Consider the following 25,608-nt stretch of genomic DNA (forward strand, 5'->3'; position numbering starts at 1 on the left):
TATTATCTATACTTCTTCATCTTTATTATAAGTAAACCTTTTAAGCCTCTTCTTTCAATATATTCTTTATTCCATTCTGAAAGCTCGTGGTGGTGTTGCGAGTTAAGGATGCTGAAGATGCATTATGCATTTGATGTTTTTGCTAAGAAAAACCGATGTTTTCTAGTAATGTAACTAAAATTTTCAAGGTGAATAAATCCTTAGATAAGCCTCTCTCTTAATATTTAATAGTATAAAGATATTAGAGTATATATACTTCTTCCTTCCATCCTTTTTTAGAAGATTTATTCAAGGTTTAGTAATTCTAAACATCATTTGCATTTTAAGTTGCAATCTTAGTATTTCGTTGAATTTTACTTTTTCAAAACTCCTTAATTCTAAGTGTAATTGTAATTACGTTTTTCTCTTTAGGTTTATTTCTTCTGATGCGTAAGCACAGCATAGCATAGAGTACAGAATAATAATAAATTAATTAATCTAAGTCTCTACCTCTATTAACGCTCCAATCGTCAAGGCTATATATACTCAACGAACGAAGGGTTGAGGCTTCCCTAGAAGGGGCGCCGTTGCTTGCCCAGAGGGGGCGCCGTTACTTCCTTCTATAGTCAACCAGGGTACTCACGGGGAAACCCTATATCAATACCCCCCTTCGATAAAATATTATAACGTCCTCGTCGTATGCTATGGTACATGTGTACGTCTGCTTTAACGTCTAAGGATAGCCTGCCAATTTACTCTTCTTAAATCCTCCGGCTCCTTCGTCTATATAAATATTTCTCTAATAATAAAAATAAAAATATATCAACCCGTTTTTAATCTTTAGAATTTTCTTCCTTTAATATCGATCTATTTCTCCTTTGCTATTAAGTTTGCTATTATATAATTATCAATGAAATTATTCGGGTTTAATTCCTTCTTCTATTTTTTAATTTCTTTCTCCTCTGCGTTTTTCTCCTTTAAGACTATTATAAACTCCTTGTATTTCTCTATTAACTTAGTATATCTAGCTTTCAAATTATTGTACTCCTTGTATTCGCTTGGTAAGTCTTTATATTTTTTCTTCTAAATATTAACTATTTTGTTTTTTTCTTTTTCCGTTTTTTTTAATGTCTGTAATTATGCGTTTAACTTTACTGATTGTAGTGAAATTTTCGTTAGGGTTAATAGGTACCGGCTTGGATTTAGAAGTAAAGTTAAATTCCCTAATCTATACTTCTACGGATTTTAAATCCGAGTTTCTGATTTTTATTCTATTATTATTTAATCCGGCTTTAATATAGGCGTTGGAGTTAATGGAACTGGTAGGTATAATATAGTTGATAGGTATAAAGAGGTTAATTGGTTTGAAGGAATTGATAAGTATTATAGGTATAGTTAGTTTAATAGGTATGGCCGCTTTAGTAAGGTAAATAGTAGGGATAATAATCTTAGGAATTTAGGATTAATACGGGGTAGTCTTTGCTATTATATTTTAATATTAAATAAATTTTAGTCCTTTAGTATATTATTCCTTATTAATATAAAGTGCGCTAATTGAAATGTTAACCCTTTTATATTTACTATAATTAAATAAGGTCTTTAAGATAAGGATTTTCATTTTTTAAATAAAGTTTTAAGGGGGGAATATATATTTTTAACACTATTTTAATTTATAGAACTGAATTTTGGTTATTCTAATAAATTTAGGAGGAGATTCGCCTATAATATAATTTTATAAATTCCAAATTTGTACAACCGGCTCTTAGGAATTCGGAATAATACTATTAAAGTCGATATTAAAGTTAACCGCCTTCTTCCTATTAATATGTACTGACTAATTTCTAAAAATAACTATAGTTGCCTAAATGTTGGGTTTTAAGATATATGGGATTTTAATATTTGTTGGAAGCGTACCTTTATTAGTAAATTTAATTTTAGTAAATTGTTCAAAGAATAAATTAAATTTTTTTATAATAGCGTATTCGCTTACCCTACTTATTTCTATTTTTTATTCTTGGCTGAAGGTTGTAATAATAGTTTTAATATTTTAATAGGCGGAGAATTTTCTATAATCTTTAGTAAATATTTTAATTATATTAATTTCAATACTTATTTAATATTCGGGTATATTAATGCGCTTTATAGAGGTGAATTTATTGTAAGGCTTAGTTTTAGAGGTTTTAGAAGTTGTAGTCTTTAAGATTTTCGAGGTTTTTGTGGGGGTTATAGTATTTTTAATAGGTTTAGGAGGTATTTTAATTAATTATTGTAGTGTAGTTTTTCTTTTAATTTTAATTATTCTTTAAATAATATTACGGTAGTCTTCGGTAATAACCCTTACTATATAATTAATAAAGTCTTTGTAAAGTAATAATAGTATAGGGCGTCTTTAAATTTAATTCGATAAAGGGATTAGCGAAAGATTGCAGGTAGCATTGGAAGTAAGGTTATAGAAGGTAAAATAATATTATTAAGGTTACGAAAGGGTTTTCGAAAATAAGAGTACGGAAGAAAATAGTATAGAAGAAGTTATTTAGTAGCGCTACAATTCGTATAAGAATATTATAAAATATAAAATAAATTTGCGAAGAATTAGTTATAATTTATTGAGTAAATTGTAGAAATATAGGGTTAAATGATAAGTATTAGTGTAGCCGTATATAAATGCGAAGGATAAAATAGAATTTAATTAAGCTTAGTATAAAAGTAGTTTTATTTCGAAATTAAACGTAGGGATTTCTCTAATTTCTTTTCCCTATTCTTCCTTTAGTTTTTCCTCCGCCGCTGAAGCCTTCTTTCCCTTCTTTAATTTTTTAGGTTTAAATTCTTTATTATTGACTAGGTATTTAGTATTGTAATTATAAATAAGATCCGATGTATTTTAAAGAAGGGTCGATCATAGGATGTACGAGTTTTATTAATTCTAGTATCCTTTCTATTTAATTAAATATTTTAAGATTGGGCGGCTATGTTTAAAATTAGTGTATTTACTGAGGATTTTATCGATTTTATACTATTCGTCCTCGTTCGTATATTTTTTAACTACTTTCTTAGGATTAAAGTAATAATAGCCGAACAGGTCTTCGTTTACCAGTACTAATACCAATTAAGTAATAAAGACCGTTCAATAATTCTTCTACGTTTTTAGGAAATTAATTTCTATAACTAATAGTCCTTTCCTCCTAGTAACTTTAAACGGTCCAACCTTCTACTATAACTACTTTCTTAAGAGCTTTCTTAGTAAATAATAGCTGTAATATAAATATAGATATACTTAATCCCCTACCTTAAAATTAGTTAGAGTAGTTTTTCTATTATATTTTATCTTAGTAATAGCTATTGTATAGGTAATTATAATTTCCGCCTTAAAATAATTTGATAATTAAATTGCTTCTATATTAAAATTAGTTCTTAAAGTTAAATACTATATTTAAAGGGTTATAGGGCTTGAATTTTATTAATAGTTCGATTAGTAATCTGCTAATAGCGTTTGTGTAGGTTATATTGAGGTTGAATTAAAGCGTAGGTAGTATGTCTATCCAAGGAATTTTACTAACGGCGATATAGTATTTAATTACGATTTTAATAGTTTGATTTTTCTTTTCAAATAAGCTGTTGGTTTGAGTGTAGAATGTTGTGGATATTAAAAATTTAGTTCCTATAGCCCTAAATATTCTTCGTTAAAAGTTAGATGTAAATTTGAGGTTTCTATCAGAGATAATAACGGAGGGTAGGCCCTAATTATATAGTAATAAATAGGTAGTTAAAATTTCCCCCTATTTTATTACTATCTAAGTTATTTAACCTAGGATATATAACGTACATTTATTATACTTATTACTATAGGTTATAAGTATATTAAAGCCCCCTTCTAGTATTTTAAATATTTTGCTTTCGAGATATATAGGTAGTATAATAACAAAATCGATTGTAATTGTATGCCCGGGGATAGGTAGTATATTAATAGGATTTAATTTACTAAAGAGTTTCTTTCTTAATATAATATTCTCTAAACATTCTAAATAGTATTTAATATATTCCATAACCTTATTAGTTATTTTTATAAATAAATAAGATACTAGGTCCTTAATTATCCTATTAATATCAAAATAACACTTTGAATTGTAGACTATCTCTAATATATTTTTAACGCATTTATCTAATATATATAACCGCTATTAATACTTCGATATTCTATAGAATAATAAGTCGTCTTAGCTATTAAAAAGTATCCCCTTAATTATTAATAGCTTAGTTAAGTCTAGTTCGTATAGTGCCCTCCTATCCTTAATAAATTAAATAATTTTAGCATATTTAGTATTAGCTTTATATTCGTCTATAATTTTCTATTTGAATTTTAGGTCCATCTCAACGATAGTAGCTGTAAAGCCTTCTTCCGACAAATTATTAAACTTACTCCTCGAAGGGTCTCCCTTCTTCTTATTATTATTTAAGGTTGGGAAGCGAAATAATACGTCGGGCACAAAATTCATTTTACCGGGAATATAACGAATATTAAACTTAAATTAAACTAGTATAATTGATGCGAATATCAAGTAGGGATTAAATTTCGCAATATTAGTAGTTTTAAGAGACGTTTGCCTAATAATACTTAGGGTAGCTATTATAGGGCATTCTTAGTGGATACTTATATACTCTGTCTTGTTATGGCAGCTGCTTACTAGAGCGTATAGTCCATTATATAAGAGTGTTCGTCCTATCAACCTCTATTAAGATTAACGGATTATTAATTAATATTATACTAACCTAACGTTTATTTTATTTATATTTAGTAAAGTCGTATACGAGGTCCTAAATTGAAGCTTGTAATAGTTCTTATTTTTAATTTTCTTCAATAAGACTATCGTTAATCGTTATATACTATTACTCTATCTAACAACCAATTATTTACTATATTATTCTCTATTATTATTATTTGTAAAGTATATTTTCGCATAATAAGTAGTGCCTATAATTCAGTTTTAAACCGACCTTATTATTTCTATTATCTCTTCCTTTTATTGAGGGGAGAGATATGTTAGGTCTAGTAATAATTTATTGGATTTATTAATTATTATTTAATTTTTACCCTTTTAGACTAAATACTTATATATTTACTCCTTAGAGTCCTCTTTCTTTACTACTTTATTATTATTCAATTAGGTTCTAAGGTTAAATTGAATAATATTAAAGATTAATAAGGTAAACCTCCGGATAGCTTTCGAACTTTAGAACGAAAATTTAATATATAAAGTATATTAGATTATTAAACTTACTACACTTGAGCCGTAGTTTTATTATAAGTAAAGACTCTAGTAGTTAGTCTTTAAATTGCTTATTAAAGTCACCTAATTATATTTAAATAAAGAAATAGGTCTTATTGAAATTAAACCCAATTAGTCCGCTAATACTAATAATAATATTTATAATAAGGGATAGATTATTAATTTAAACGTAATAGACTACGAAGTTTAATAAATTTTATATAAATATTATTAATTTATTGCTAATTACCCCCTTCCAATATACTAAATTTAGCCGTTTTTTACTAAAGAAGGCGTATTACTATAGTTCCGGAAGAAGAATTAGAAATAATTTATAGCCCAAATTAAGGAGAATAATATAATTATTAATACTACTATTTAGGTACTAATTCCTCCTAGTACTAGTAATACCGCCGCTTTGGTAATTATTAGCGTTTACTCTTCGCTAGCCAATTTTCTAGATATAATTAAGATAATTAATATATTAAATTACGTTGACCTAATATAAATTTCTATACTACTTTCCTTACTACTTATTCTTATTAAATAGTACGTTTAGTTAAATTTAATTCAATAACCCTTTTCGCTTATTGAATTAATAGTTTTATGAGCGAATTTAATTATCAAAATTACTATTAGTATTACTTAATAATTAATTACTAATCTGGCTATTAAATATTTTAGAAATTTTATATAAGTTAAAATTTTCTTATGCTTTATATAGAAATAGTAATAGGAGTAGGTAAAATAATATTCGAAAATTATTGTTGTTAATAATTTCTCGGCCTATTTTATTAATTAAAATTAAAATATTATACGCTTTATTTAATATAATGCGAAGCCCAGAGGTAGATCTCCGAATTCTTTACTTTATTTCATATAACCTATTTAAAACGCTGTACGTTTAGTTTAAAATAGTGTAAAGCCCGGTTTTGGTTTCTCGGCCCTTATTACTATAAAATATATTATTTTTTAACCTTACGAAAATCCTACAATTAATTGTAATTAGCGCTCTAGTAGTTTTATTAATCCTATTAGTAGAATAGTTATAATTACTATTAAAGACCCTTATAATACTACTAATTTAATTAATTAAATAAAAAATCTTTGGATTAACTGTATTAACCAATAACCCTTATTTAATAATATTAATTAGCTTCCTACTTATTTTTACAACTATATATTACTTCTAATTATTAATTATTAAATATTTAATTAAACTATACAAATAAACCCTAAAGGTTTAATAGATTGGACTCTAGCTATTAAAAGAGAAATCGAATAGTAGGAATATTAAACCTATTAATAGGGGATATTTCTAGTTATATCGAATAACGGCGGTTACCTTCCTTTTACTATTCTAAAAGTCCCTACCTCTTTAGTATATTTAATTTTCTGCTAAAATATTTATCCTACCAATAATTTGCAATTTATCCACTTTAATATTAGTTTTAATACTTTTAACTTATTAATTGAAATTAATAGTAATAGTATAATAATAAATAATTCGGTACTTTACAAAATATTTAAAGATTTATATAATCGTATTAAAGAATTAGAAGATTGAAATTAGATTTTTATTAATTTTATTTCTAAAACTAATATAGAATACTGCCTATTTATTAAGGAAGAATTATTTAAAGTTTTCAATATTAGAATATATTTCCTTAATATAAAACCGGATAAGAAGAAGAAAGTATATATTAAAATAGTAAAATTAATGTTTCTATAGCTTTTTATAGGTTTGAAAATACAATTAAGGAGTATTTAAAGGATTATTCGGAAAGACGTTAGATTATTGCTAATAATTTTAATCAATTGTTTCGAAGTGCGGCGCTATATTAGTAAAGTTTCTTTCTTTCCGAGGATAAATATAATAATTTTCGTAGTAATTTTAATAGAATTCTTAATACGCTTAGTTCTATCTTTAGAATTAAGCCTTATAATACTTAAAAATAATTAAATACCAATAAATTTACTATAGAATTATATAAATGTAACGAATTATTGTTGTACGATTATTTAACTATATTATTTAAATATATTTGCTTTTAGGGAGACGTTTATAACTTATAATTATATATTCGTTTATAGAATAGTTTATACCTTATAATATAAATTATATACGTTCCCCCTAAATAAAATATTCGTTTTAGCAATTATATTAATAGGGTTAAATAAAAGGCTTTACTTATACGCTAATAGTTTTTTAAAGTATTGAAAACTAGTTAATTAATTTATTATATAGTTAATAACTCTAATAACGAAAACAATATTTTTAATATTTATATTAACTTTTAGGGAAATTATAATAGTAATAAACCTTTTGTGAAAAACCTTTATCTTATAATTACGGGTTCGATAGTAAATTGGGCGGAAAGTTTTATTTTAATAAAAGATTCCGGAACTTTAGTAATAAGTTTAATAAGTGTAATATTAATGGGTCGGGTAATAATAATAACTACTAGCGTTATTAGGATAAAAAGTTTGAACGCTATTGAATTTTATAGGACGGCTATTATATTTATACCTCTACTATAATAGTTTCTATAGACGATTCTAATATAAATAATAAGGTTTACTATTTATAGAATAAGGGTTATTATTTTATTAGTAATTTCGAAAAAGAGGTAGAAGAGTTTACGGTAAATATTTTTAAAATTAAATATAATAATAAACCTTCTACTTATTTCATTAGCTACTTAACCCTTATTAAACCTTTGCTTCTTAGTATTTTTATTATTCTATATTTTTTTATATATAATAAATAATAAACTAGCGGTTTTTTTTTAATACGGTTCTTATTAGAAGTACCGATTCTAATAGGCCTATATAGCCTCTATTATTAAATTTATTATCTAATACTAATTCTATAGCGATTTTTAAACACTTAGAGAAGGCTTAAGAATTTTGTAGGTCGTCCGATCCTTCGTTTGATAATCAAATAACCTTTACTGAAAGTAATTAAAAGCTATTTAGTTGGGTCGGAATATTAAGGAAAATAACAATCTAAATAAATTTATTAATATTCGTAGATAGATAGTAGCCTAATTTATTCGAAGTTTAGTATAAAAATTAATATATACTATTTACTTTTACTAAAGGATAAATTATTAAAGTAATTCCGGATATTACTCTTAGGAATAGAGAAATAAATTTATGAAAAGTTATATTATATTTATAGGTCGATAATAAATTTAGCCCTAATATACTCATTATTACCGTATATTTTAATTTAGGATATTTATTAACGGTAGTAAGTAAAGTATTTATTAAGTAGTTTTTACTAAATATAAGATATATAGTAATACTACTTAATACTATAAAGGGTATTAATTCGAAGATTATTATCGATACGGTCGCTGAATTTAATTATTATATAGAAGGAAAGGTTAATAGAATTAAAGTTAATAAATATTTCTAAATATTTGCTTTAATTATTAATGAATTGGGCCCGAATATATTATTAGGAATAAACTTCCTTTGTTACTATAGTACGAAATTGGAGTTTAATACTATATTATATTCCTTTAAATCGGTTCTTAGTATAAAAGTCTAGGGCGAAGTCTTTTCTAAAAGAGAAGAAGGGGGGAAGGACATTTTAATTGCTAAGGTTTTTACTAAATATGATACTCTATTACTAGGGGGTTAATTAAGAATTATCTTAATAAAATATAGTACCCAATTTAATAATTAATATAGCTTAGGTAAATATCCTACTTATAACTTTTATATGTAATACTTTTAATTACTAAATATTATAGTAAATAATAAGACCCGTAAGGTTATATTATATTTTAATTAATTCGAAGAATTAGTATTTATATTTGGAGAAATACGGGTAGGTATAATTATATAATTACTATTTAAGGTTAGCGAAATAATTATATTAATTAACGCTTCGGACGTAGTTTTTTTTATCTTTAAGATCCAAGCCGGACTTACCTAAAAATAATACGCTATATTTATTAATAGGGCCGTAGAGGACGAAAAGGAAGCGGCTATTAAAAAGAGCGCCTTTAAAGTACCTTCCTATGAAGTTACTAAGCCTATCGATATTGAAACTATTTTTTCTAAAGTAAGTATTAGTATTTATAATATTGATTCTGATTTTTCGGAGTAAATTAAGAGCCTCCTAAATAAGTACGTTAACGTTTTTAGAAATAAAGGGATTATACTAATAAAGAAAGAAGATAAAATACATATTAATTTAGTTAAAGAATAGTAAAATTAGCGAAGAATTATTAAACTTTACCCTTTAGGAATTAAAGACTGCAAATTCCTTGATAAAGAATATAATAAAATATACATTTAAAGTGAAATATTATTTATATTTTAACTAATTCCTATTATTTGCCTAGTATTTATTATTTAGAGAAAGGTTAATAGAATCAATAAAGGATGTATAATAATTAATCTTTACTTATTTAATAGTATTATTATATTAGATATATATCCTTTGTCCGACTAAAAAGATATTATTAATATAATAGTCGGTAAGAAGTTCTTTTCGATTTTCAACATAGTAAGATTTTTCTACTAATTACCTATTTTTATTAAGTATTATAATTATATAGTAGTTATTAGTCTTTGAGGTTTTAAGTAGTTTAATATTGTATTAATAGGCTTTATAAAGGATCTACGAGGTATACACGCAGGTGAGCCTTAAAAAGAGTTTAAAATAATTAACAAAGAAGATAAGGGAAGTCTGTGCTAGTAAGGCACAGAGCTTCCAGCTAAATACACAAAAAGCGTAGTCATCGAAGGTACTAGAAATACTAAGGCTAGAAATATAGCCTGTACGCCGCACCTGAGGGATATACCTAATAATACATAGTACATCCGGTGCTAAAACGGCTACCGACAGCCGACCAGCCCGTACACCCAATTAGAAGGTACGCTTAGTTTATATACTAAGTAAATAAAACCCCTAGGTGCTAGCCCTGTAATATTATTTCCTACCTCTCCTTTCGAAAAATAGTTAGAAATACTATATATAAGAAACCTAAATACTTTGATACCCTAGTACTTTCGAGTACTCCCAATGCCTTACTACCCGGGTTTTTATAAGAGAAAACGATTAAATAAATAATTAAGAGTAGAATAAAGTATATCTCCCTAAGAAAGTCCTATTAATTACTTTAATACATATTATTTATATATACGTTAGTACCAACTATACCCCTAGGCTATATAGTAACTATTATATTAAGTATTTTCTTAATACCCTATAACGCTTAATTCTATTTATTTATAAAGACTATCATCCTACTTTAGCCTATACATTATAACCGCTATTACCCTATAGTAATATTTAATATATATACTTTTAGTAAGATTTACTATTATTTAACGTATAAATAGGGTATACGTAGCCTTCCCAAATATTTTTAGACCCTACTAGTACTAATAGAGCTCTAGAATTTACCCTTCGGGTTATACTAGGCTAATATCTATATCTTAATACTTATCGCTATTATTATTAATTTTATTATTTTCCTCTAGGCCCCCTTCCGATTCTAAAATAACCTAGATATACCGAATCTAGACCTTCTACTTATAATCCTTAATTTAATAGGAAAGCGAACCGTAAATTGTATAAATACTTTTCTTCTTCTACTTCTTCTATTAAATATCTAATAAACTACTAATCCGGATAGTAATAATATTTATTGATTCTCTTTTATTAATAATAGCGGTATTAGAATACCCTATACTCGTCTTAAGAAAATTATTACTATTAAGGTACTAAAGGAAATTATAAAGCTCTGGGTAGTTATTTAATACTTCCGGCCGTGTATAGAGGCGCCCGAATTATTCGTTGTTCAAAGAAGATATTAATAAATTAATAATAGCCTAATTTAACTACGTATTAGCTTTAGTTCGGTATAAAACTTCTTTGAAGTGGATAAGGAAATAGGATATAGATTTTCAAAACTTCTATTATAAAGTAAAGAATTTAAAACTAACTTTTTTATTTTAATTAACTTCTTTATAACTAACTTAGAGCTTTTCGAAAAGCCCGGCCGGTATCTAATTAGTTAGAGCCTAAGCGAAGGAAAATAAAGTCCGGCGGATAGTAAATAAAAAGTTAGAATAGAAGTAATAGAATTAGGCTTTTAAATTGCTAATAGTATAATTATTAATATAAAATTTAATTCTAGCTGTATAAATCTATAAATCCAATTCCTTCTTATTATTAATATATTTATTAAGGTATAGGAGGGCGGGCTTCGGCTAGCCGGAGCCTTCGGCGGCGGTACTAGAACTTCCGGCAAATATTTTTAAAGTAGTTAATTCGTTAATGAGAATTTGGATGGTAACGGTAAATTACTATTAGCGCTCGCTAGCGTTCTAAGCCTAAAGAATCGAAGTTATTGTGTAGTATAATAAGGTAAGGAGAAAAAAAAGGCTAATTGACGGCTAGAGTATTCTTCGGGCAGTTAAGGCAAACGGTAAAAATCCGGACTATTGTAAATGCAATATTAAAGCTAGAAAATTATAGAGAAATTAGAGTATTATGAAGAGGGTGAATTATAATATAAAGGATCTACGAGGTATATACGTAGGTAGGCTTTAAAAAGAGTTTAAAATAATTAATAAAGAGGAAAAGGGAAGTTTATACTAGTAAGGTACAGAGTTTCTAGCTAAATATATAAAAAGTATAGTTATTGAAGGTGTTAGAAATATTAAGGCTAGAAATGTAGCCCGTGCGCCGCACCCGAGGGATATACCCAATAGTACGCAGTATATCCGGCGCTAAGACGGCTACCGATAGCCGACCAGCCCGTACACCCAACTAGAGGGTACGCCTAGCTTACACGCTAGGCAAACAATACCCCTGGGCGCTAGTCCTATAATAGGCTTTAAGAACTTTTTAGCCTTCGTATAAAGATTTATAAATAGGCTGTTCTTTGAGTATTATTCATTTGTACGTACTTATATTAATAATAATATTATTTTTGATAATATTTAAGAGGAATATTTAGTATATTTGGCTATCGTTATAGGTCTTTTTAATAAATATTATATTTATATTAGTATGAATAAGTCTTTCGCGGGGTATCCTTCTATATAATTATTGGGTAGTATTGTCGATAAAGAAGGTTGAAAACGTATAGAAGATTGTATGAAAGCCTTTTAGAAGCTAACCTTCTCCAATACATTTAATAGTTTCAAAATTTATTTTAGTATAGTTAGTTAGTTATATTAAAGTATATTATAGTTTGCTATTAAGGAAGAACTATATAATCGAAGCAAAACGGAATTATTATAATAAGCGTACAAATTGGGTAATTTATAAATAGGTTCAATAAAATAAGTAAAATAAATATATACGTCGAAGGTTAAATTCGAACCGACCCTTAAGAAGTGTAAAGCTTTTTATATTATATAGGAAAACTCATATAATTAAGCCTACTTTTTCTACTATATAAAGAGCGAGGCGTTATTTATTAAAATAAATATAAGCGGTTCAGTTTACGGGGTTTATATCTTCTAATTAAACTACTTATAGGACGTAGATTCTATTTCTAGAATAAGTAAAATCCTAGCAATTATAATTAGATTAATATATTTTCTATTAAGATTAACGTTCCCCGCCGAAAAGAAATACAATTCTACGGAAGTAGAAATTACGGTTATTATTTAGGCTTTGTGAAAACTTCGAAAAATAGTTTAATTTAACGAATATTAGGTTAATGTTATTACCGACTATATTTCTATTATTAGAATTATTAAATATACCTCGCTATTTACAATAGATTTAACTAAAATTAATTTGAAGTTTGTAAATATAATTAATTAAATATTCTAATTCAATTTAAATATATTTTATATTCTTAGACCATTAAATATTATCCCAAATACCTTATTAAAATTACTAATTACCGAGTAAGTTAATAAGAATAATACCTTAAATAAATTAGCCGATATTTAGTTTAATTTTACGTAAATAGAAGACGTTAGCTACTAGAATAATTTTAACGCCTTTTCTCTTAGATATACAGAAGTTGTCCTAAATATATATTAAGTATTGCCGATTATCACTCCGGAATTTTGCTAATAATTAATCGAAACTTATCCCAAGGACCCTAAATAGGCTAGGGTACTCCGTCTAATTGATAAGGTTGATACTCTAAAGTATATTTATATATAATAATTAGGAAAGCGTTTAAATCTATTAGTAGGCCCCTATTTATTTAAAGATAAGTTATTTTACTATATTAATTATTAAAACGTACATTGGTTATACATTCTTCGAATTTATATATAGAAAATATTAGAATTAATATATAATAAGAAGTACTACTTTAGAATTAACCGAATAATAAATAATTTATTAACTTTTATAAAGAATAAAAACCTTAAATAGTATACAAATAAGTTTAATATTACAAAACTTATTATTAGAATTAACGGGATCAACAACCAATCTTTGGAGAATTATTACCAATTCGGACGTTCCCGAGGCTATTCTATATAATAACTATAAATTTTATTTCCAATATATCGGTAATTAAAGTAACCAGTGTAATATAAATTCTAAAGAGGTTATTAGAATTTAATATAATATATACTATTACTTATAAATTTAGTAAGAAAGTCCTATTAATAGCTAATTATTCTACCTACAGCGTATAAGAATAGGCTAAGGTATTGCTTCGAATTTTACGGCTCTACGATTAAGGTTTACCGGTAGTAATTATTAGTAATTGGGATCCTAAATTTATTTTAATAATTTGGAGGAGCATTTTCGAAGCGTTAGCTATTAATTTATTGTTTTTGACGGTATACTATATTTAAATTAATAGATAGTCGGAGAGAATTAATTAAATTATTAAAATAACTATTCGTATATAGTATATAATAAATATTATTCTTTAAACATTAATATTAGTAGTATTATAATACAATTTAAAGAATACTATTTAGTTTATAATTAGGCTATTACTAAATAAGTTAGTATATAGCTTTAAATTATAGGCCGCTTTTAATTTATTTATATTAGACGATTAAAAAGCTACTATTGTAGAATCTTTAGTTCTTATCTATTAAAAATATTAATTTATAGCTATAAAATTTATAAATTAGGCTAGAATAATTATTAAAGAGTATTATAATTCTAAGTATTTTCCAATAACGTTTAAAATAAATAATGAAACTTATTTACATTTAGGGAAAGGTTATTATTTACTTAGAAGCCTAAAGAAGAAGTGGTTAGTAGAATAAATAGGTCCCTACTCTGTTTTCAAAAGAGTAGGCCCGTTAGCCTATAAATTTAATTTACCCGGAATTCAACGCACTTATTCTATTATATCCATAGTATATCTTTACAAACTAGTACAAAGCCTGGATCCGTTTAATCGTAAAATTCTACTACTACTACTGGTTAAAGTAAACGGGTAGGAGGAATAGAAAGTTGAAAATTTCATTATTAGAAGTTAAAGTCCGTTAAATATATAGTATTTAATTAAATAAACCGGATATTAAAATAAGGATAATATTTAGGAGTTATATAGTAAATTTATAAGGAATTCGAAGGAAATAGTAGAAGAATTCAACGTAGAGTACCTATTAGAATTACTATTCTATAGTGATTATAGAAGGGTAATTTAGTACGTTAGAGGAGCTCCTAATTGTTTAAAGCGTTGGAATTAATAGAGAGGGTAATAACTTTTTCGCTAAAAAAGGGGGAGGTTATTAGAAACTATAAAGGTTTAAGAATCTTTCCTTTATTTTGAATTTTATTTATTATTTCCTTATTATATATCTCTATAAACGGTTATATTTTTTATATTTTCTATAAGGATTTCTAGAATTATACTTAAAAATGTATTTAAGCAAGGTAAGCCTATTAGTAATAGTATATAGGATAATATACAATATACTATTTACAATTTTAATTAGAACCCTTTCTATTTTAATTGGGTAGGTACGTACAGTTATATAAAGGTAGCGGCATTTATAGTTATATATAGTAAATAGTTCCAGTAGGTAGGTATTAGTAAAGAAAGAGTTTTAATACGTATATATATAACTTTTAAAAGAATTAAAAATATTTAGCTACTCTTAAACTCTCCTTCTTACCCTAGCAACCTTATTATATCCTACCCTATCCCTATACTACTCAATTCTATTATAATTTCTTTTATATAATAATTTTATAAAATTAATTGCTATTTCTTACCTTCTTTATCTTCTATTCGCTAAATTACACTTTTAGTACAGTAATATAGCCGATATTAATATAAAGTCCCCGCCGCCTATTAATAATGTAATTACAATTCTTAATAATTAAATTAATAATTCTAATTATAATAATAGTTTGTGTAATTTTACTATAAACCGGTAGTTAGCCCTATAATCTTTAGAGTATAATCCCCGGTTTAGTATATTAGCTAATATGGTAAAATATTTCAACTATTATACAATTAACAGACTTACTAATAAAATTATTAGTTTAGGAGACGATAATATATATATTGTATTTCCCAATTTTATAGCCGATTATATTAAATAGATAAATATAATCCAGCTCGGATAGTTTTTTAATTATATTTACTATAAATATACTATTAATTCGAATAATAACTTCATAAAGACTATAACATTTATAACCCGTTTCACCGTCTTCCTTCTAAATCTTTCTAATTTACTTAAAGTATTTTTATTCATAATATTAAGAAGGTAAATAACGGTAGATGTTTAATACTAATTATAACTACTAACTACCTTTTTATATAGTAAAAAAATAAATTATACTTTATACTTTATAGTACTATCGAATATATAGGCTAATTAATTAATATAGATTCGGCAATTTTGTATACTACTAATAATGATTTTACTTACTTTATATCTATACTTTTATTAATTATACTGCCGAAGGACTTAATTCCTACTAATAGTAATAGAGCTTAATAGGAGTAGGACTTTAATATTCTTACTAGATTTTATAATACTAAGATTTAAATATTGTATATTAGAAGAATATTTATTTTAATTTCTATTATTATTATTAAATATAGTAATATAACCTTTAAAAGAAAATATATAGAGTAGTTAATTATTACTAATTAACGCTTTTACAACCGTCCGTAGACTTTCTACTACAATATGTATTTTAACGGTTATATCGTTAAAAATAGTAATATTAATTTTATTAATATTTAAGAAAGCTGAAAGATTACTTAGTTGATTAATAAAGTTCGTAAACCTTTATAATTACCAATTAGGGCTGCTCCTATTTTAATTCGTATTAAGACTCCGGTTATTAAAATAACCCTAAGAAAAGTACGTAAAGTTTTAACCCGGGTTATATAATTATATTCGGCTACTACTAGCGAGAATAGTAATAAAGAAAAAGTATATCCGACCTTCGTTAGTGCCTTCGCTAATTATAATTAAAATTGTATTAATTCTAGTATTGAAGCCGATTAAGAGTTGCGTATTAAGATTAAGAAAATTATTAATATATATATAGAGAATAAAGAAGAGTATAAATATTAATTTATTAATTTTTACTCTATTTTATAGAATAAATTTATTTATAATATTAAAGCTATATTTGATTTAGTTTTTAATAAAAGAAATTAGAAAAGTATTAATTTTACTGATTGTATCCTTTCGAAAGCGATTTCATTAATTATTTAATATTCTAATTATAATACTAATCTTCCTAAATAAATTAGCAGTCTATTAAGAAGATTAAGCTATTTCTATTATACTTAGGTAACGTTGGCTAAATCTGTTTTAAATAAACTTCCGGTAATTAAAAAGATAATTAATTGTATTATTAAAGTTAGTAAAGAACCTATTATACTTATTAACTTTATTTCTTATAAAGAAATTAAAGATATATTGAAGCGTACCTTTAATATATAGTTTATAGTATTAAAGGCGTTAAATAAATATTAGAATTAAAGTATATGAAAGATATAAATAAAATTAATAATTCTCTATATTGAGTTTAAAGAAATATAAGAGTTTTATATTAGACGTTTCCCCCTAACTTCATTTATTAGTAGGAACCATATATTTAATACTATCCTTAGTATTATTACTCTTCGTAGCGTTCGCTCTAATAATTTTTTACTACCGTATATACCCAATTTGATTAATTTATTTAATAAATTCTATTCTATAACGGCCGATTCAGGTTCTTACTTCGGTTCTTTACCTATTGCCCGCTCCCCTTGCTACGGTTACTTCCCTAATACTTAGGAGTAGGATGATTCTCTACTAGGATGTAAACGTTCTTATTAAGATATATATTATATAGATAAAAATAAGGAGATAAATAATAAAGAAATTAACAAACATTCGGCGTATTACAATTATAGTTATTAAAGGATTATTATTAGATTATTGAATTAGGTACTTTATTTGGAGGGTTATACGCTTTATATATTTAGTAGTTAATTTAAATATAAATTACTAAATAAAGGCTCTAATAAATAATAAGATTTTTTATATATATAGTTAGATTTAATAATATTATATAAATAGTTAACACTCTTCTCCTTTTATCGAGGGGGAGATATTATAGGGCATTTCTAATAAATACTTAGATATTCTATTTTATTATAGTAGCTATTTACTAAAGTATATAGTCTATTATATAAGAGTATTCGTCCCGTCAACCTCTATTAAAGTTAACGGATTATTAATTAATATTATACTAATCTAATATTTATTTTACTTATACTTAGTGAAGTTGTATACGAGGTCCTAGGTTGAGGTTTACGATAATTCTTATTTTTAACTTCCTTTAATAAGACTATCGTTAATCGTTATATACTATTACTCTATTTAGCAACTAGTTACTTACTCTATTATTCTCTATTGTTATTACTTGTGAAGTATATCTTCGCGTAATAGTAGTTTTGTAATTTATAAGGATAACTATAGGGTATTTTAATAATTGGAGCTACGTTTTTAATTTCTTACTATCTATACTAGTCCGGTTACTTCTATTTCCGTAGGCCAATACGTCTGCTCCGTCTTCGTTAGTTTGCGGCTAATGTAGAGAATTGGCTGAACTTTGTTAATTAGGATAGACTTCTCGTTCTAGACTGAATTAACGCCTTTGACATAGAAAGCTATAACCCCGATACCCTGCTTTGATACGTTAATCTTAATGAAGGCTATACGATTCGGGTTCTAGTAGATAAGGTAAGCCGTTTTGGTAAGATGGTCTTGGAGGATTTGGAAGGCTTTCTCTTATTCGGTTGGTGTGAATTTGGCTTTAGATGTGTAGTTTTTTCGAGTCACCTTTAATTTGCCTATAAGTAGTATTCCGTCCTCCCGGCTAGTCTTTAGTATTAATGTCTTCCTATCTTTTAATAGTTCGGCTTTTTACTTGTAGAAAGGGATAAATCGCTTTAAGAATCCGGTTATGCCTAAATATATCTTTAAATCGTCTAGCGTATAAGGTATTTTGAGTTTGGCTAATACTTCTACTTTATTAATTATTATTGAGAGCCCTAACTTATTAATATAGAAACTTAATAATTTAATTAACGGGAAATTAAAGAATGATCTTTGTAGATTAATGCCTAGATTAACTACTTGGAAGACGGTTAGTACTTTTCGAATATATTTAATATATTCTTGTATTATTTTACTAAAAATAATAATATTATTAATATAAGTATGTTAAAAATGCTTATAATTATTTAACCGTTTATCTATAAACTGTTAGGTATAGGAGGGCGAATTTTTGAAACCTATTAGGGCAACTAGGTTAATTTCCAAACCTCGATAGGTAATTAATACTATGCGGTTTTAATACTAAAATTATACTGGGAGTTAATAGAAGAAAGCCGATTTATTAAAGACTGTAAAGAATATATAGCTAATAAGCGTATTAATAATCTCTTTTTAATTAGGTAAGGGGTAAGTATTAGAGATTATTATATAGTTTAGAGCTTTAAGATTAATAATTACCCTTCCCTTTCTAACGTTATTAACGGTTCTCTAAATAATAAAAATTAGATATTTAAAGGGGGTAGGGTATTTTATAAAGAGTAGTTTGCTTTAATTTCAAAGTTTGCCGAAGGTATTGTTAATTACTTTTTATTCTTCGAACCCTAATTTGTAGGGTCGCGCTCTGACCTTTTTATTCTACTAGTTTTCTATTAGATTAATATAGAGATATTTATCCTCGTCTATTTTAATTATACCTTCGCCGTTCTAATAATTAAAGTCGTTAATAATCTTTCTTAATTACTTAGTTAATTTTCAATTAATATTAATAATACGAATACCGTCTTTAATTATTACTATAAGGACGCCCTCGGGCTTCCCTATCCCTAAGTTTTTATATTCTTCGAATACTTTAGGTAGGGGTTTTCTAGAAAGGTTGTATAGTTGAATTAGATCAATAGTATTTTCGGGTTTACTATTAATAACGCTTTTAAAGATAGGAAAATTTTTGTCCGAATAAGGTTTAGTATTTAACTTAATGGATTTAACGTTTTTATTACTCTTTTTAAGGGTTATAGATTTTTATTTTTTATGAAATATATTTAATACTATTAGTTTTAATATTAAATTCGCCGTTCTCTTCTCTTTTTCCTCCAGCTTAGGAATTGGATTTTTAATGCTAAGGTTATTTACTTTAAATATCTCGTTAAAAATTTCATATATAATATTTTTATTAGCGTTTATTAATTTTTCTATTACGTTATTAAAAACGAAATAATTGACGGGAGTAGTTTCGATAGTTAGATTAATTAAAATTGTTTTTTCCTAGCTAGTAAATATAAATCTATTGTCTTCAAGTTCTTTGATAATGCTGATTTTTTTCTTGCGGCCGATGGTTTTATATGTGTTAGTTATATTAGTAATTGTAATAGTTCGGACCGAGTTTGTGTATATTAATTAGTTAATAGCTCCATTAACTACCCTATAAAATATATATTCGTGAGGGGATCTATTAATGTCGGTCTTAAGGATGTTTCTATAGTCGATTTGGATTTATATAATTGATCGTAGCAGAATAATAGTTTTGGTCAGGGTTACTATTTAATGTCGCACGGGCGTTAATTTCGAAATAAATTCGAAGGGGAAAATAAGGTCCCTATAGGATTCAGGTATAATAAATTAACGGGGATAATTAATAATTATACAGTTTAAATCGAGAAATTTAGTATTGAAGAGTATATTCGGGTTAAGACTTACGGTAAACTATATTATAATAGTAAATTAACTTACAGTTTTAATACTATTAACTATTCTAGGAATTTAGAATATAATATTAATTTATTTGTTAGTTATAATTTTACCCTTTCTGATATAACTTATTAAGTATAGAATTGTTTTAATTACTTCGGCTTCCAGTTAATATTTTTTTTAAAAATGCTTATTGATTATAACCGTGGAATATCCGGAGTCGATGTAAATACTTTTAATATTAATACTGATTTTAATTTTAATTTTATAGTAGGAGTTTCTTTTAACGTAGCTATTATTTAACGGGGGTATAGGCTTTATTTTAATAATATTCCTTATCCTAAACTTAATATTTATAGCGGGAGGTTGTATTATATATTTGGATCTTAATACTATTACTTTCTTTTTTTTTTTACAGGACTATAGATATTTAATAGTATATATATTATAAATTTACTTCTTAAATTGAAATTTACCCGGCACTTCCAATAGGATTAATACTTATCCTTAACGGAGACTAATAAATGAGCAGATAAAGATATATTAGTAACCTTTTCCGGGTTATAGATTAATTTCTTATTCTTTTTTAAGACTTTTCCTCTAAAAATATAATTATATTCCTTTAAATATTCCTTTAATTCTTCCTTATCACTATATTTTTTATTAATAAGTTCCTTAATAGTATAATTATATTCCCCCTCTCGATTTAATTTCCTCTATCTTCTAAATTTCCTTTTAAATAGTCTAATATATCGCTTTAATAGCCTTCCTAACCTTTATAATATACTTCTATATTTAAAGCCTTATTTTTCCTATTTATTTTACCTCTATTTACTTCTAGTACCGGATATATATCTATTACTACCCCTATTTAATTTACTTCTATTTACTTCCTTTACTTTATCCTTATCCTTATATTAAGGCCGGTAAGAATTGTAACTTACAAAGGCCTCTATACCGCTATTAATAGTAATATAGTTGACTTCTATAGTCCTAGATTTTGTATTAGTACTTAGTATCGTTAATGTAGAGGGAGTTGTACTTAGCTTATAGTTTAGTAAATTAGTATATATTTTAGTTAAGACTTTAATAGTATTAATCTACTTGTATAATTTATATATATTTAACAGGTCAATGTAAATTTATTGAAGGCTAGGGTATATTCTAACGAAAATTTACGCCTTTAATTAATTGTCTAACGTTATATCTATTAATTTTGCAAATCTTATCCGTACCGTCGTATAAGCTCTAAAAGACTTACTACTTAGGTAATTATTACGAGAATAATAGTAATTCGATAATTTAATTACTACTTCGATAGAATGTATACTGAAAGATTTAAGTAGTATTATCTTCTATTTGTTTAGAGACGTTCTAAATTCAATATATTCTTAATCTAAAATTTATATTATATATTATTACTATACTATACTTTTAAATAGTTAGTAAAAGTTCTTTTTAATATAGTTCCTCTTACTATTATTATTAGTATTAGTTAAGATCGAATCCTAGAAGATTAAAATATTATTATAATAAACGTTATTACTGATAGTAATAGAGGTATTATCGCCTTTAACTTTAATTTCGGAATTGAAATAGCCGATCTATATAATTTTAAAAGTAGAAATCGGATTATTAGCATTTATAAAGTTCTCTATTAACTTGGAAAAATTAATTATAACATTGAGGGCGGAGCCCTCTATTCTAATTATAAACCTATTAAAATTTATAGGCTACCTGTAGGAATCTATATTAACCGGTTGATACTAAGGAGGAGATTAATATTATAAATATTATTCGGGGGGTATTAAATTGGCACATTTACTAACAAATAAATTAGTACTTTAATTCGTTTGTTTAGAAAAGTTTAGGGGCGGGAGGGGGTAATTTATTAAAGCGTAATTAAGTTCCGTCTAATTTATTTATTATATTTTAGGCTTATTAAATATTATCCGGTTAGGATATAAAATTAATTCTATATCCTCTAAGAGGCTTATAGGATATTAGGAGGTAGGGAATTTATAAGTGGATGTAATATAATATTAGGAGCGTTAATTTTTAATTTTACTCTACGTTAGGATTTTGAAAGTATATACTAGAGAGAAGTTAAGGCTGTACTAGTAGGGGTGTAACGAATGCTTAACGGACTATTTGCTTTATAATTAATTGGTTAAAGTAGGGGAATTATAGGAGAAAGTTATTAATAATTGGTAGACGAGCGTTTGAGCGGACCGGAAATTATTGCTAGGGAATAAAAGGGAATTCGAAATTTTATTTTAGAAATATAGGAATTTAAAACTACTATACAAGGGTAAATCTATGTAATTGAGCGTACGCCTCAATATTCTTCAAGGCTTTTGTAAATTTGCTAATATCATAGATTTAAGTTTATTCGAACTATCAAGAATCTTAATTTTAATTCCATTTTACTATTAATTTAAAGTAGGATTTTTCCAAATTAATTAATCTAGTAATAAAATTAATACAAATAGTAAAACTGATAATAAGGGATAAATTAATAGGTATAAAATTTTTAATATAAAAATCTTTAAACTATAAAAAGCGTTGGATTATAATATATGGGGGTGGAATTATTATTAGAATTCAACACAAAGGAGGTTAAAAGATACTAAAATATTTAATAGAAGATAGTTGAAAATCGAAGGACGAGAGGTTAGGGGCTCGTTAAATATAAAGTTAATTTAGTTCGTAATAGGCTAATTAGGGATGAGTATAGTAATATTTTATAGAAAGTACAATACCTCTCAATTGAAAGTAAATCGTCGGTAATTAGTCGAATATTATTAACGCAATAAACGACAGGTTAGCGTTTCATTAGCAGTCTTAAGGTAGGTAGTCACGCACTCAACGGATTATTAATGCGGGTTTTTAACGTATTATTAGCCTTTAATCCCAAACGGATTAGCGCTTTAGTTTATTAATTTAAATTCTAGTTGAATTAATTGAACGAGTTGCAGTTACTATTAATGCATAAGCACAGTGTAGCATAGAGTGTAGAATGATAATGAATTGATTAATTTAAGTCTTTACTTCTATTGACGCTCCAATTGTTAAGGCTATATGTACTCAACGAACGAAGGGTTGAGGCTTCCCCAGAGGGGGCGCCGTTGCTTCCTTCCATAGTCAACTAGGGTGCTCACGGGGAAACCCCGTGTCATCTTCAGTACCATTCTAAATTACATAGAATTCCCATTCGAGTATTACCAAAACTTTTCATTTTAGTTAGAAATTGGCAAAATTATAAGGGGTTAAAAATGAAGAGGTTGAATATGGGAGCTGGTGATGCAAATGCATGGAGGTGGGGGGGACAGTATTTTTTGATCGTTACTGTACCTACCTCTACTTATATGGTGAGATTATACGACTGGGACTGCTGCGTTCCACCGGCTTAGGAAGGAAGGGAGCTGCCGAGCCCCGCAAAGCAGCCATCTGCCTCACAATCTCGGCAAAGGGAAGCCCAAGACGTCTACAAACTGTTGAAAGAACATGAGACAAACCCATTGGCACCTTACATTCATGACCGACCAACTCCCACGGATGCTCGACATACTCGGCAAGTACAACATCAAAATCACTTACTTTGTCGAGTCATGGAGCCTCGCCGTCCATCCCACGGTCGTCAAGAACATCATCGCTCGAGGTCACGAGGTTGCTTGGCATGGCTACCAACATGAGCCACGGGTTTCACTTCCTCTTGAGGAGATGCGCGACAAACTTGTCAAAAGCTTTGAGATAGCTGAGGTGGTGGGGATAAAGTACGTCGGGTCCAGACTGCCTGGGGAGAAATAGGAAAGCGTATGTCGTGGGATCTGATGGATGAGAGAGGTTTGAAGTATATCTCACCAGTGGACCGTGAATTGAGCTGGTTCTCTCACCTCAATGATATTATAGTACTGCCCTTGGCGTGGCCCGAGGTAGACGCCTTCTACTATTTAGAAAGTTCGTCGATTAAAGGTCGGCCTATGGAAGGCAGAGAGCGGTCATGACGCCCGTCTATGCCAAGGAACACTTGATACATAGGTAAAATTGATCTTGTGTTGAAAGAGGATGGCCTTCTGTCGATCATATTTCACCCGTTCTTGCACACTAGTGGGGAGAAGCTTGAGGTTTTCGAAGATGTACCCAAACGCATTGCGATCGATGCGGACTTCTTCTGTGGCCCATGTCGAGACGTTGCGGCAGTGGGATGAGAATGAGGACGGAAGACAGGTCGAATGCCCAAAAGAGTGCGCCGCGGCAATACGATTACCTCGTCTTACCTTCGGCCCACTTAAATCATTCGATATTATCCCGAGAACACGAATGGACTTACACCGTGTTGGTCAGCGTCAGTCCTTACCTGAGGTAGGATTATCATCCCTGCTTCCCTCGGCCTAGATGCCTTGATCAATTCTATCTACCTACTTTCTGTCTCCCCAGTTGCCACCCCCTTCCTCCACAACCCTCAGCTTGCTTTCAGTCTTGTTCACAACTTCCCCGTCCTTCTGCAATCAAATCTCATCAAGAGCGAAGCTCACCACAAGATTTACCCAAACCCACCGCCAACACCCCCCATCAACAAACCAACGATGGCGTCCCGCGCTTTCTTCGACCCCCTCACTCTCCTCCGTCTCGCCCCCGCCATCAGCAGCACCGCATCCTTAACTCTAGCCTGGGACCAGCACTGGATGCTGCGCATCTTCACCCTTCCCGAACTCGAGCTCGACAGCAACTTGTATCTGCCCAAATGGTTCCACGCCTTCTTCCGCGCCGGCTTACCGAGCGTCCTGGCTTTTCTCTCAGTAACCATGACGACAGCGACGCTCAATCTCCGTTCAGAGAGTCTCTTGCTCAAGCGAAGGGGTTCGTACTACTGGTACGCGGCCGGAGCAGTGCTTGCGGCGGGACATCTGCTTTTTGTTCCGGCTGTGGCGCCGAGGATTCAGGCTATTGTTGAGGATGAGACCAAAGAGAAATCGGTGGGAGAGTTGAGAAGGTGGTTGAGAGTCAATGGTATCCGTGGGTTGACCACTGATTTGGGGGCTTGGGTGTGCTGTGTTGTTGCTGTGGTGAGGACTTTCAGTGTGTGAAAGAGCGTCCGAAGCACGGCGCAAAGGGGGGGTTGCCGTCAGCCGCAAAGACACTTGTGATTGTGGTCTTTGTTTGCCGCCGATGGCTCTTGTTCGAG

The 25,608-nt window shown here is 28.1% G+C and overlaps 2 protein-coding genes across 2 annotated transcripts; both read left to right on the top strand.

Moving 5' to 3' along the window:
• Positions 1–7,682: 7,682 nt before the first annotated feature.
• On the top strand, positions 7,683–10,327 carry NEUTE1DRAFT_111927 (uncharacterized protein; the record flags this gene model as incomplete). Its single annotated transcript, XM_009854917.1, has 14 exons — positions 7,683–7,691; positions 7,835–7,888; positions 8,348–8,361; positions 8,483–8,499; position 8,572; positions 8,946–8,950; positions 9,008–9,027; positions 9,062–9,084; positions 9,219–9,321; positions 9,458–9,467; positions 9,737–9,768; positions 9,880–9,901; positions 10,081–10,138; positions 10,270–10,327. 14 exons carry the CDS (start codon positions 7,683–7,685, stop codon positions 10,325–10,327), a joined length of 426 nt encoding a protein of 141 aa, XP_009853219.1.
• A 13,520-nt stretch (positions 10,328–23,847) lies between these two features.
• NEUTE1DRAFT_131156 (uncharacterized protein) lies at positions 23,848–25,510 on the top strand (the record flags this gene model as incomplete). Its single annotated transcript, XM_009854918.1, has 3 exons — positions 23,848–24,196; positions 24,333–24,355; positions 24,861–25,510. 3 exons carry the CDS (start codon positions 23,928–23,930, stop codon positions 25,508–25,510), a joined length of 942 nt encoding a protein of 313 aa, XP_009853220.1.
• Between the last annotated feature and the right edge of the window lie 98 nt (positions 25,511–25,608).

This window comes from Neurospora tetrasperma, assembly GCF_000213175.1.
Source record: "Neurospora tetrasperma FGSC 2508 unplaced genomic scaffold NEUTE1scaffold_5, whole genome shotgun sequence".
In the NCBI taxonomy this organism is placed as follows: domain Eukaryota; kingdom Fungi; phylum Ascomycota; class Sordariomycetes; order Sordariales; family Sordariaceae; genus Neurospora; species Neurospora tetrasperma.